The sequence below is a fragment of the Rana temporaria genome, chromosome 12 (genome assembly GCF_905171775.1).
Source record: "Rana temporaria chromosome 12, aRanTem1.1, whole genome shotgun sequence".
NCBI lineage: Eukaryota > Metazoa > Chordata > Amphibia > Anura > Ranidae > Rana > Rana temporaria.
This window is the reverse complement of record NC_053500.1, coordinates 100,871,181-100,884,917: the sequence shown is the minus strand read 5'-3', so window position 1 is coordinate 100,884,917 and position 13,737 is coordinate 100,871,181. Positions and strand designations below refer to the sequence as shown.

General features: G+C 41.7%; 1 protein-coding gene across 2 annotated transcripts in view; it reads right to left on the bottom strand.

The window, feature by feature from the left end:
* The window catches only part of ARHGAP23 (Rho GTPase activating protein 23), a 259,682-nt gene that overhangs the window by 42,998 nt on the left and 202,947 nt on the right, over positions 1–13,737 (bottom strand). For both annotated transcript variants that reach the window (XM_040329852.1, XM_040329853.1), the window contains exons 21-22: positions 8,440–8,481; positions 3,304–3,397 (exon numbers count right to left, since the gene is read on the bottom strand). In XM_040329852.1, the coding sequence (XP_040185786.1) occupies positions 3,304–3,397; positions 8,440–8,481 (136 nt within the window). The remainder of the gene's footprint in view (positions 1–3,303; positions 3,398–8,439; positions 8,482–13,737) is intronic.

The following is a 13,737-nucleotide window of genomic DNA, read 5'->3' as shown; positions in this document are numbered from 1 at the left end:
TAAAAAAATCTGCACTGGAATAACTCCACCTATTAAGATAAAGCAGCTACCAAGCAATTGTGATAGTGACGCAGTGCTGAATCAGATGATGATAAACAAGCAATTAAGTGCAAAGACACAAACTCATAACCATAAATATAATTGCATGTGCAATGATAAATAAAGAAGCAAGATAAAATATACAATGACGATTAATAATAATAATTAAAAAAAAATACATGAAACAATGTCCAAGAATAATTTATTCCCAAAAAATTAAATCACGACTGTTCTAACCAATTAATTAATGATGGTGTCCTCACATTCGCACTTCCACCAAGTGTGCTTCCACCACCAAGTGACACCACATGAATTGGCCTCTTAACAGACGGTGTAGACCATCAAGTGATAAATGGTCATAAATGCCCAAGCAGACTTCATAAATAATGATCAACCAGGCTCATGCCATCCAAATTCCTTTGCCAGCATTACATGTGTGCCAGGAAATACAAACGTTATATGACCAATCACTAGTCATCAAGATATACATTTTTGGACTAAATTATTTTTGGACTTTGTTTCACTTTATCTGGTTCACAAATACATTAAGTATTTTGTGATTTTTTGAATAATTGTCATTGTAGATTTTATTTTACTTATTTATCATTGCACATGTGTTTATATCAATGCTCATGAGATTGTGTCTTTGCACATAATTGCTTGTTTATTTACCACCATTTGATTTAGCGCTGCTTCACTATGAACTTTATGTTGAAAGAAATTGGCTGTATGGTTGAAAAATGTACATGATAAATGCCAACACTCTTGGAAAGCCCTGGAAGCACTGTCAGGAGCCCAAGATTACAAGCCTCATAATAAGAATGTTAAGAAAATCTAGACAGAGATGATAAATGCCTGTGGTTTGAAAGGGTATTTAGACAGCACTGTGAATACAATATATAGCTTCTGGATATGGAGGAGCCTGCAATAAACTTGTTGGAGCCGCTCTGTTAAGTGGGTGAGAGCAGCAAGTAACACAAGACACCAGCGTGACACAATGCCACACAGTAACAGCCATGAGATGTGTTAAACCTCTAGGAAATGGGTGGTCATAAGAGAGATGATAGAAGCTAAAGCCCCTGCTGTATAAAATCTACCCTGTTCAAACAGTTTATCGCTTTCCATCTTTTTAAAGCAAGATTTAAAATAGATTGAGAGGCAAACTAGTTTTCTGCAACTTGTCTTTTTCATTGATAAATACTATTGAATGTGACTGACATCTCTATTACAACCACCTGTGTGATTAGGAAGCATTAGAAACCAAACCATACCGTTCACGGCTGCAGAAGATCCACTGAGAGAAGAGAGGGGAAGAGGACCAGAGGACAGATGAAGGAGGAAAGGAAGAAAGGCTTAGGATTATTTCCAGTTACCACATGCCAAGGAAGGTCAGGACTTTGTAATTTCTCTATGAAAAGGCCGACCAGAGTGAAGTCTTTCTATATTATGAAATAAATACTATAGCCACCAGAATGATACAATTATGCCTACACCATCAATAAAGTGCATGGTTTGTGATCATTCTTCACAGCCAGTTTGATTCAAGTGTACTTTAAGTGAAGCACAGTCAGAAATAAAAAAAAGAATAATCCTGTTGGCTGGTGCTAAGCTCATTTTTAGTTTAGACATTCTAATACAGCCCTTTTCATCTCGAGGTGCCTTGAGGTTTCTTCAGGGATGCCTTGGCAAAATGCCTAAAAATTACCCCAAAATTGTATACAAGACAGTGGGTGGAAGAAACCTGCCTTTTAGTAACACAAAACCACAGGTTTTCATTGTACACCATTAAGGATGAGGTCTGGCGTGTTCGCAAAGTCCACGTGCAAACCCCACCCCGCCACGTGCATGGTAATGTGCACAAAAGCAGATCTCGGTTTACTATATAGCAAGACCAGAGAAATTGCAGTGGGTTACTGCGCTTCCTAAAATGCTTAATAGTTTGGGTAATAACAATAATATAGAATTCATCTAAATTCCCCCACCCTGAGATTTTTTCAGTGAAGGCACCCTCCAAAATTATGGACGCCCCATTTCAAAATGTAAAAACTATTCTGATAGTTTTACATAACACAGTAGCATCAATACATTGGTCGTTGGGAGGTTGGAAGCTAGAAAGGTTGTAATGGTGTATAAGGATGAGCTCCGGCATGTTCGCAAAGTCCACGTGCAGAGCCCGCCAGGAAGTTGGCACTGCGCTGCGCTAATCACAGGCAGTGAGACATTTCCCGATCTCTGCAGCAATCACTGCCTGTGATTAGCGCAGCGCAGTGCCAACTTCCTGGCGGGCTCTGCACGTGGACTTTGCGAACATGCCGGAGCTCATCCTTATACACCATTACAACCTTTCTAGCTTCCAACCTCCCAACGACCAATGTATTGATGCTACTGTGTTATGTAAAACTATCAGAATAGTTTTTACATTTTGAAATGGGGCGTCCATAATTTTGGAGGGTGCCTTCACTGAAAAAATCTCAGGGTGGGGGAATTTAGATGAATTCTATATTATTGTTATTACCCAAACTATTAAGCATTTTAGGAAGCGCAGTAACCCACTGCAATTTCTCTGGTCTTGCTATATAGTAAACCGAGATCTGCTTTTGTGCACATTACCATTTTTTTCTCGGCCATCTAACATTAAAGGGGTTGTAATCCCCCTTGTGTTTTTTCACCTCAATTTATCCTCTGCATTAAGGTGAAAAAACACCTTGCAGTGACCGGCCCCCCCTAAACCCCCCCCCCCCCCCCCACATTTTACTTACCTGAGCCCAGAATTTTCCTCGGCGACGACGTACCATCCCTCTCTCCACGGGGTCTTGGCTCTTGATTGGATAGATTGATAGCAGCACAGCCATTGGCTCCTGCTGCTTTCAATTAAATCGAATTCCGCAGGTGTCGGGGGGGAGGGGCCGAGTCATACATTCAGTGGCCATGGACACCAAATTAATGACTCAGGAGCGTGCCTGTAAGGTAACCCCCCCCTCCCCGGAGAGCGCTTCTCCTAGGGGGGGTTATCTGATGCAGGGAGGAGCTGCAAGAGCCACCGAGGGACAGCAGAAGAAGGTGTTTGGGGCCACTCTGTGCAAAACATGCTGCACAGTGAAGGCAAGTATGACATGTTTGTTATTTAAAAGAAGAAAAAAAACCAATCCTTTACAATCACTTTAAGATGTTTAAAGTAGGTGCTATATCGATGTACAGAAAATAATTTATAGTCGTCTTGTCTTATATGGGTTCAACCATATGTCAGATAGTTTTAGAATTTACCTGAGGTATCTCCTACAATTACTGTCCTTCCGATATTTGGCAGAAGATGTTCAATATTTGGTACAGACTGGGAATCTGATTCATCCACTGGAGTCTGAAAGGCATACAATGTGAAAGTTATGCAATTACCAAAGCAATGCAATATACAGTTGAACATTAAGATGTGTGACACAGAGGGAGCAATAACACTACCAATTCCAGAAGGTACAGCACATCCACTTTTATTAAACTTCAGTCCACTTCTGATTAAAATCACCTGGGCTTATTTGTGAATAGTGTAACCACTTAAGACCTGGACCTTTAGTCAGCTAAAGGACGCGTCCAGTTTTTGCGATTCGGCACTGCGTCGCTTTAACAGACAATTGCGCGGTCGTGCGACGTGGCTCCCAAACAAAATTGGTGTCCTTTTGTTTCCCACAAATAGAGCTTTATTTTGGTGGTATTTGATCACCTCTGCGGTTTTTATTTTTTGCGCTATAAACAAAAATAGACCAACAATTTAGAAAAAAAAACAATATTTGTTACTTTTTGCTATAATAAATATCCCCCAAAAATATATAAAAAAAAAATATTTTTCCTCAGTTTAGGCCGATACGTATTCTTCTACCTATTTTTGGTAAAAAAAATTGCAATAAGCGTTTATCGGTTGGTTTGCGCAAAATTTATAGCGTTTACAAAATAGGGGATAGTTTTATTGCATTTTTATAAAAAAAATGTTTTACTACTAATGGCGGCGATCAGCGATTTTATTCGTGACTGCGACAATACGGCAGACACTTTGGACAATTTTGACAAATTTTTGGGACCATTGTCATTTTCACAGCAAAAAATGCATTTAAAATGCATTGTTTACTGTGAAAATGACAATTGCAGTTTGGGAGTTAACCACAAGGGGGCGCTGAAGGGGTTATGTATGACCTCATCTGTGTTTCTAACTGTAGGGGGGTGTGGCTGTAGGTGTGACATCATTGATTGTGATTCCCTATATAAGGGAACACACGATCGATGACGGCGCCACAGTAAAGAACGGGGAAGCGGTGTTTACACACAGCTCTCCTCGTTCTTCAGCTCCGGGGACCGATCACGGGACTCCAGTGGCTATCGGGTGGGCACTTAGAGGACGTACCTGTACGTGCTTGTGCCCAGCCGTGCCATTCTGCCGACGTATATGTGCAGGAGGCAGTCCTTAAGTGGTTAAATGACTGTTTGAACGATCAATCAAAATGCCCAAAAAAAATTGCTGAAATGACTGTTTACAGGGTATAGAGACATAAAAGTTAACTGATTCCTTTTAAAAATGATGAAAAATAGATTAAATTCTATCATATAATGTGCCTCTAGTTTCACTTTAGCTTTTAAACTGATTTCATGTTTATGTGAAGTAAAGAGACACACAGAACAAAAACAAACAAATCCAGGGCAGTGTTTTGTTTTTAAAATGAATCGGATTGGTTCTGAGGAGTTTTAGACACACAGCTTAGACCACAGTGAGAAGCTCCAATGAGAAATTTACTATGGAGCCAGAGAACCAGGAAGTGAGGATTTCAGCAAAGGATTACAGCTGCTTCAAAGCAAAAACGGACAATGAGGACATAAAATCAAGACTGCTAATAAGGTAAAGCAAGCTATTTAGCCCAAATTTTTTTTTTGTTTAGTGATCCTTTAAAGGGGTTGTAAAGGTTCGTTTTTCATTTTCTAAATAGGTTCCTTTAAAGGGGTTGTAAAGGAAACATTTTTTTTCCATAATAAGCATCCTTTACCTGCAGACATTCCTCTTTTCACTTCCTCATTGTTCGTTTTTGCTCAGAAGTTGCTCTATTTCTTCACTGTTCTGTTCACTTCCTGCTTGTCTGATTTTACTGACCACCGTGAAGGGAGGCTTTACTGCGGTGGTCAGTGACGTGCTCACCCCCTCCTGGGAACTACATCTGTGTGGCAGGACGCTCTCTACGTGTTAGAGACTTCAAGGAGGTGTGAATTACTGGGCGTGCCGCAATTCATACTGGGAAATGTAGTTCTTACATGAACGAGCGATGTAAACCAGGAAGTGAATGAGAGAACAGAAACTAGAATGCCGGAGGTGATATAGATGAAGGAATTTAATAGGTATTTACTTGTTTTTGAACAGAATCATTACACTATTCTGTCTGTCTACCTTGCAGACATTAATTTTAGGCAAAAAAAAAATGTTTCCTTTACAACTCCTTTAAGCTAGTGCATTGTTGGTTCACTTACCTTTTCCTTCGATTTCCCTTCTAAATGTTTTTTTTTCTTTGTCTGAATTTCTCACTTCCTGTTCCTCCTTAGTAAGCTTGCCCCCATCATCAATGGGGGTTAATCAGCCAGAACAGCTTACGAAGGAGGAACAGGAAGTAAGAAATTCAGACAAAGAAAACAAAGAAAAAAAACATTTAAAATGTGAAATCAAAGGAAAAGGTAAGTGAACCAACAATGCACTAGCTTAAAGGAACCTATTTAGAAAATAAAAAACAAACCTTTACAACTCCTTTAAAGTAGTTCTAAAGGCAGAAGGTTCTTTTAACTTAATGCATTCTATGCATTAAAATAAAAAACCTACTGGGTGCAGCTCCCCCCTATACTTCGTCCCATCTTGATCCAGCAATGTGCATGAGAGCAGTGGGTCACCCGGGTCTCTCTCTCCTCACTGGCTTACATAGCAGTCACCAATTCACAGGAGCGTTGCCCGGGAGCGAGCCTGCTTGAGTGCCCCCATAGCAAAAGGTGTGCTACTGTAGGCACTTGGCAGAGGGGAGGAACCAGGACCCAAAAAGGGTAAGGAGCGGGGCTACTCTGTGCAAAACCATTGCACAGAGCAGATAAGTATAACATGTTTGTTTTTTTCTTTATATGAGAAGGCTGCCATTGCTGACCGCTTTCTGAAAATGTCAGCTTCCTACTTGTCTCTGGCTTCTATACTTTTTGAGTAACTGACCTGCAAAAAGCATACAGATAAATCAGAGTAATGTCAGAACTCTGAATTTGCCTACTTGTTCCAGGTTATAGTTTTAGAAAACGCCAAAGCGGTTAAATGATCATGACTGCCAGGGTGAGCAGTACAGTGCTCCGATCAATCTCCAGCGTTTGCAGCTGATCTCACTGGCTCCCATTTTAATACAGGAACCCTTTTGAGCAGAGTGTGCGACAGGGGCAAACTCTGATGATGTATACATGTAGGTCAATTAACCCTTTACTGGCTGCTCTGTGTCCATTCAGACACAGAGCTGCTGTTCGGCCCTGCCCCCTCTCTCTCATTGGTTCACTGACTTTGATTGACAGCAGCGGGAATCAATGGTGCCCCGCTGCAGTCTTAGCCAATGAGGAGGGAGAGTCCCGTGCAATATCTGGATCAAGATAGGCTCAGGTAAGTATTAGGGGGGCTGCTGCACACTGAAGCTTACATAAGACTTTATCAGCATAATGAAAATACTGACCCCAAATAATGAAAGGTTAATAGAGGTTAAACAAGGAATGAGCCCAATGGCCACTCTAACATATCCTTGCCAAAAACTCCAGCTCATCAACCTCTGGCCAATATCAATGACAAATATTAGACGCTATCAGCCCCTGGCCTGGTAGACTCATGCTAAATCACAGCTCCAATGCGAAATTAATTAAATGTAGTAATACCTTCCTGATGTCCCTAAGGTCATCTGCAAGAGAGCTTTATCCCTTAGGGTTAAGATCTTTCCCAAACTGGTGGAGCAACCTAAGAAACTCCTTGTTTGGATTATTGTCTGGTTTCTTTCCATGGAAGACCAGAAGAAAGGCAGCGCCATCGAAGAGTAGCAGTATGTGACTTTAATGACCACAATGTGCTAAAAACTTACAAGATCATAGTAGGTTTGTTCGTCAGATAGGCAAGTCACCGCTGTGGGCGGCCGGTGTTCCTCATCAGGGAGACTGGATGGAGCCCTCTGCAGTGTGGGTAGGCACTTCCTGGAGCTGGTCTGAGATTCCTGGGTGGACGGGGATCAAGTCCACATCATAGGCGTCACCGGCGGCGGGTGTGGCACGCGTTTGGAGCATGCATGCTTCTTATTCAGGCAGTCTCCTGCTCCTTCAACGGCCTGAAGGAGCACACATGCTCTGAATGTGTGCCACGCCCACCGTCAGTGACGTCGGCTTGATCCCTGTCCACCTAGGAATCTCGGACCAGCTCCAGGAAGAGCCTACCCACACTGACGAGGACTCCATCCTCTCTCCCTGACGAGGAACGCTGGCTGTCCGCCTGCCCACAGCGGTGACTTACCTATCTGACGAGCAAACCTACTACTATGTAAGTTTTTAGGACATTGTAAATAAAGCCGCATGCTGCCACTCTTAGATGGGGCTGCCTTTTTTCTTCCCTGCAGAGTCACTTGTCACTAAGTCTGCATACTGGATTTTCTCCAATGTGACTATTGTTTGTTATTTTAACCTATCTACCCAAGGGTTTTTGAATAGGGCTGACAGCCTTCAGTGTGTCGGATCTCCTCCTTCTCGTCATTGGTTTCTTTTCTTGAAGATGTGGGTTTGTAAATGCGGTGGCCAGAATATGGCTCACCAAGTCGTTTATTTAGTTATTATGAAAAGGGACTATTGGGACATGGGAGTCTAGGAAGATGTCCCTTGTGATGAAACATGCATAGGGCGGAGCGCAGCGGTTATCGTCGGTTCTGTGTCATGTAGTTTGATTTCTAATTCTTGTGAGTATCGATTTCCATTTTATTGATAGCGGTTATCGTCGGTTCTGTGTCATGCAGTTTGATTTTTAATTCTTGTGAGTATTGATTTCCATTTTATTGATCTATTGCTTTGGTAAGCAGTCTGATGTGCAGGTAGAGCAGCACTGGATGGACTGTTTTGAGTGGAGAATTCACACATCCTTTAAAGCATGCTGTTTTTTTACATAATGAAGGACTTTGTTCATCACAACATGTTGCCACTGAAGGATATTGGGCACTGAGATTCACACTGATTAAAGAAGATTATGAGTTTGAGATTATGAGTAGGTTACTATATAAACACTGAATTTAAAATCACATGATGAGTGCAGCTGCCTCACAGTATACTGTATTTATGAGCGTTGGAGCACTTTAGAGCAGTTTTTTGTTTGTTTACTATGAGCATACTTACCTTTTCAGCTTTCTCATGCTCATCACTGAAGAACCACTCAGACTGCAACACAAACAGAGAGGAAGAGTTAATAGCAGTGAGTTACAGAGAGTATAAGGAACAATATGTACTTAGAGCAGAATACACTTATCTGCATCACCAATGCCTTCAAACATAACCATAAAGCATGAATGCTATTTATTGTGGCATAATACATGTGTACTATACTCAACAAGCAAATTACACTTATCAATTGACCAACACTGAACTGCACTGAACTGAACTGCACTGACATGCACTTTTCCCATTGAAACCCAACACACTTTACTGATCAGCACTGGAAGCCCCGCACTTCTCCCCTGACCGCCATTACCCCTGCACATTTCACTGGCTGCCACTTCAGCGCTGCATAGTTCACCAGACCACCACTGCACACTTTCTGCGACCGCCACTTCACCTGCACTTCCCCACTGACTGCCAATGTACTTCTTCACTGACACACACTTCTCCACTGACTGCCAATAAACTGAACTATCGGTCCTGGACTATCAAAAATAATAGAGAAACGATCTGAACGATAGTGGATAGAGCGTATAGGAACAAACATTGGCAACCCTAGTGGTTGCAAATAACATACAGCTAATAAACTAATTAAATGTTTAGAAGGAAGGAACCACCATGACCTATCCATAGACCCCACGAAAAGCGTTGGGAGATGTTATGACATATGACCATGCCTCTGAACTCGCCACATTATATTTGCAAAAGTCTATCCTTCACCAGTTGGGCAGGACCTAGCCCAGGGGTGTCAAGTCAGGGTTGCCACATTGAATAGAACTTTTTCATGACATTTCGATGTTGAGAAGTAAGTTTTTCACGTATGAGCAAGCTATTGACCATTTCCACCCATTGTCCCCTCTTCGGCACAAATGGAGGATAAAAAGCATTATGAGGAGTAGGCGTACCAAGCCCTACGCGTTTCGTCCAACGGGACTTCAACTGGGGCACCCCGTTGGACGAAACATGTAGGGCTTGGTACGCCTACTCCTCATATTGCTTTTTATCTTCCATTTTATCTGTTTTTGTGATCACTTTTATGTTATTATTTGGTTTTATTACAATAAAACCTATGCTTTTTTACCTGCACCATCCGGAGCATTGTTTTTACTTTTTTCCTGCATGACCCGCTGGACTAAGGTTTTAAGTTTCACCATTGTGCCTTTTTACCCCTGAGCGGGTACTTTCTCCTACTACGCACCATCTGCCTGGAGTAAAGGTTTTTTTGCCTCTGTCTTTGGTCTTGACCCTGATCGAATCACTTCCACCGAGAGGTTCCAGTCCAGGACCATTGAAACACATCCGGGTATCCCGTGTTACCTCCCCCATCCGGCCTTTGTCAAGTCGAGTGGATCCTATTGGGGACCATCCATGCGTTTACGATCTGTTGTCGCTGACAGGCAGATCCTCTCCATCTGGTAAAGAGTATTTCATCTACTCCGTTTTGCTGGGAAGAATGTCCTGTCTATGACTATAGATGTGGCCATATGTTCTTCAGCTCTTCATTTATTCATTGATGGACATTTATTTGCACATTTATTGCTGTTTTTTCACTTATATGTTTATCACCTATTTGTCACTCTAGGTGACATTATTAAAAATTAGACAAGTGGTAAAAGAAATATGTAGCGCTAATGCGCTACATATTTCTTTTACCACTTGTCAAATTTTTGTCACATTGTTGTGTAGCTGCTCACCATTCACTTATTTAGATTAGCAACATTTGTTCTTCTTTTTCACACTTCCCGTAAATAGGGCCATTCAACACCGTCAAACGCTTTAGCTGCGTCCAGAGAGAAGATTACCAGTATTGTCAACAGGTAATTGTACGTTGAGAAACAATCTACGTAAATTTTGGGATGTGGATCTTGTTGGGATGAAGCCAGATTGGTCCCTATGTACCATGTGATGGATACATTTGGCCAATCTAGTGGCCAGGACCCTGACCAAAAGTTTAAGGTCAAACGTGAGCAGGGAGATAGGTCTGTACGAATCCGGGGACATGGCATCTTTTCCAGGTTTCAATAACACCACAATAAGAGCCTCATTTATGGAGGGAGGGAGTATGCCAGTGTCAAATGCTTTATTGTGAACTTTTAAAAGGGTTGGAATCAGTTCAGTGTAGCGTTTATACACCTCGGATGGCAGGCCGTCAGCCCCCAGAGCTCGCCCATTTTGTGCATGTGCTAATGCTTCTAGAAGCTCCTTCTCAGTTAATGGGGCATTAAGTAGGGCCACAGCCGAAGTGGACAAATGAGGTATGGGGTATCTATCCAAAAAGGAATGGAGATCCTCTGGAGAGGGTTGAACTTTGGATGTGTAAACGTCTTGGAAGAATTTAGTGAAACAGTCCATAATGGACTGGGTGGAGTAACACGGTGTACCCTGAGTATCGGTCACTGCCACGAAATGCGAGGGGGGTTGTTGTGATTTGGCCAGCAGCGCTGTTAGAATATTATTTCAAAATCATAATTCAGCACTTATAGGTGTTATATTATATTCATGGCAAGCTTGCAAAACATATTTGGTTTTACGATTAATCATAATAATTAGGTATGAGTGAATGACCTTGATCAATTGATATGACATGATTCTTCAATCTAAAGCTGAGCATTGCTGGATATTTCTGGTTAGCAATTTGAGATATGACATATAAGGAATCCTGGTGTAGGGTGACAAGAATAGACCTCCAGAATAGATCAGTATTTACGTAGTGAGATAAATAATATACTTGTTTATATCTCGTTAACCACTTAAGACCCGGACCAATATGCAGGTAAAGGACCCGGCCCCTTTTTGCAATTCGGCACTGCGTCGCTTTAACTGACAATTGCGCGGTCATGCGACGTGGCTCCCAAACAAAATTGGCGTCTTTTTTTCCCCAAAAATAGAGCTTTCTTTTGGTGGTATTTGATCACCTCTGCGGTTTTAGTTTTTTGCGCTATAAACAAAAAAATAGAGCGACAATTTTGAAAAAAAAAATCGATATTTTTAACTTTTTGCTATAATAAATGTAAAAAAACATCAACAAGGAAAACCTGTGTGTATTACCAACACCCCTATATTGAATAGGAAAGAGAAAAATCCCCCAGGGTGGGGCTTTAACGGTAACAACTTATTAAGTCAAAAAAACGTTAAAGCCCCACCCTGGGGGATTTCTCTCTTTCCTTTTGCTATAAAAAATATCCCCCAAAAATATATATAAAAAAACGTTTTTTTTTTCCCCCTGAGTTTAGGCCGATACGTATTCTTATACCTATTTTTTTTTTCGCAATAAGCGTTTATCGATTGGTTTGCGCAAAATGTATAGCGTTTACAAAATAGGGGATAGTTTTATTGCATTTTTATTAATAATTTTTTTTTTACTACTAATGGCGGCGATCAGCGATTTTTTTCATGACTGTGACATTATGGTGGACACATCGGACAATTTTGACACATTTTTGGAAACCATTGTCATTTTCACAGCAAAAAGTGCTATAAAAATGCATTGTTTACTGTCATAATTACAATTGCAGTTTGGGAGTTAACCACTAGGGGGCACTGAAGGGGTCATATGTGTTTCTAACTGTTGGGGGGCGGGGCTGGACGTGTGATGTCATTGATCGCCTTTCCCTATATCAGGGAACAGACGATCAATGACAGTGCCACTGTAAAGAACAGGTAACAGGTTTACACACACCTCTCCCTGTTCTTCAGCTCCTGTGACCGATTGCGGGTTTCCGGCGGCGATCAGGGCCACGGGTCCGCAGCCACGGAGCTTTGGACCCACGGCTGGGCACTTAAAGAGGACGTACAGGTACGTGATTGTGCCCAGCCGTGCCATTCTGCCGACGTATATCAGCATTGGGCAGTCCTTAAGTGGTTAAGTTAGTGTAGTGAAATCTTAGTCATACTAATATGTATTAGTATATAGTCACTTTATAATAAAGTTATAGTTAGTAATATATTAGGAGATGCTTGTTATGACGTTACATCATTAGCACACCACTGTAAGTATAGAGTGCCACATGTGTGCTTGTCAATCAAACTCCATATGACTCTAACATATTGCTGAATAAAGCAGAAATTAATGTGTGCCATACAAGGTTCTAACTTTGTAATGAGGTAATGACGTCCATTTGTAACATACAGTGAGGAAAATAAGTATTTGAACACCCTGCTATTTTGCAAGTTCTCCCACTTGGAAATCATGGAGGGGTCTGAAATTGTCATCGTAGGTGCATGTCCACTGTGAGAGACATAATCAAAAAAAAAAATTCCAGAAATCACAATTTATGATTTTTTAACTATTTATTTGTATGATACAGCTGCAAATAAGTATTTGAACACCTGTCTATCAGCTAGAATTCTGACCCTCAAAGACCTGTTAGTCTGCCTTTAAAATGTCCACCTCCACTCCATTTATTATCCTAAATTAGATGCACCTGTTTGAGGTCATTAGCTGCATAAAGACACCTGTCCACCCCATACAATCAGTAAGAATCCAACTACTAACATGGCCAAGACCAAAGAGCTGTCCAAAGACACTAGAGACAAAATTGTACACCTCCACAAGGCTGGAAAAGGCTACGGGGAAATTGCCAAGCAGCTTGGTGAAAAAAGGTCCACTGTTGGAGCAATCATTAGAAAATGGAAGAAGCTAAACATGACTGTCAATCTCCCTCGGACTGGGGCTCCATGCAAAATCTCACCTCGTGGGGTCTCAATGATCCTAAGAAAGGTGAGAAATCAGCCCAGGACTACACGGGAGGAGCTGGTCAATGACCTGAAAAGAGCTGGGACCACCGTTTCCAAGGTTACTGTTGGTAATACACTAAGACGTCATGGTTTGACGTCATGAAATCATGCATGGCACGGAAGGTTCCCCTGCTTAAACCAGCACATATCAAGGCCCGTCTTAAGTTTGCCAATGACCATTTGGATGACCCAGAGGAGTCATGGGAGAAAGTCATGTGGTCAGATGAGACCAAAATATAACTTTTTGGTCATAATTCCACTAACCGTGTTTGGAGGAAGAAGAATGAAGAGTACCATCCCAAGAACACCATCCCTACTGTGAAGCATGGGGGTGGTAGCATCATGCTTTGGGGGTGTTTTTCTGCACATGGGACAGGGCGACTGCACTGTATTAAGGAGAGGATGACCGGGGCCATGTATTGCGAGATTTTGGGCAACAACCTCCTTCCCTCAGTTAGAGCTTTGAAGATGGGTCGAGGCTGGGTCTTCCAACATGACAATGACCCAAAGCACACAGCCAGG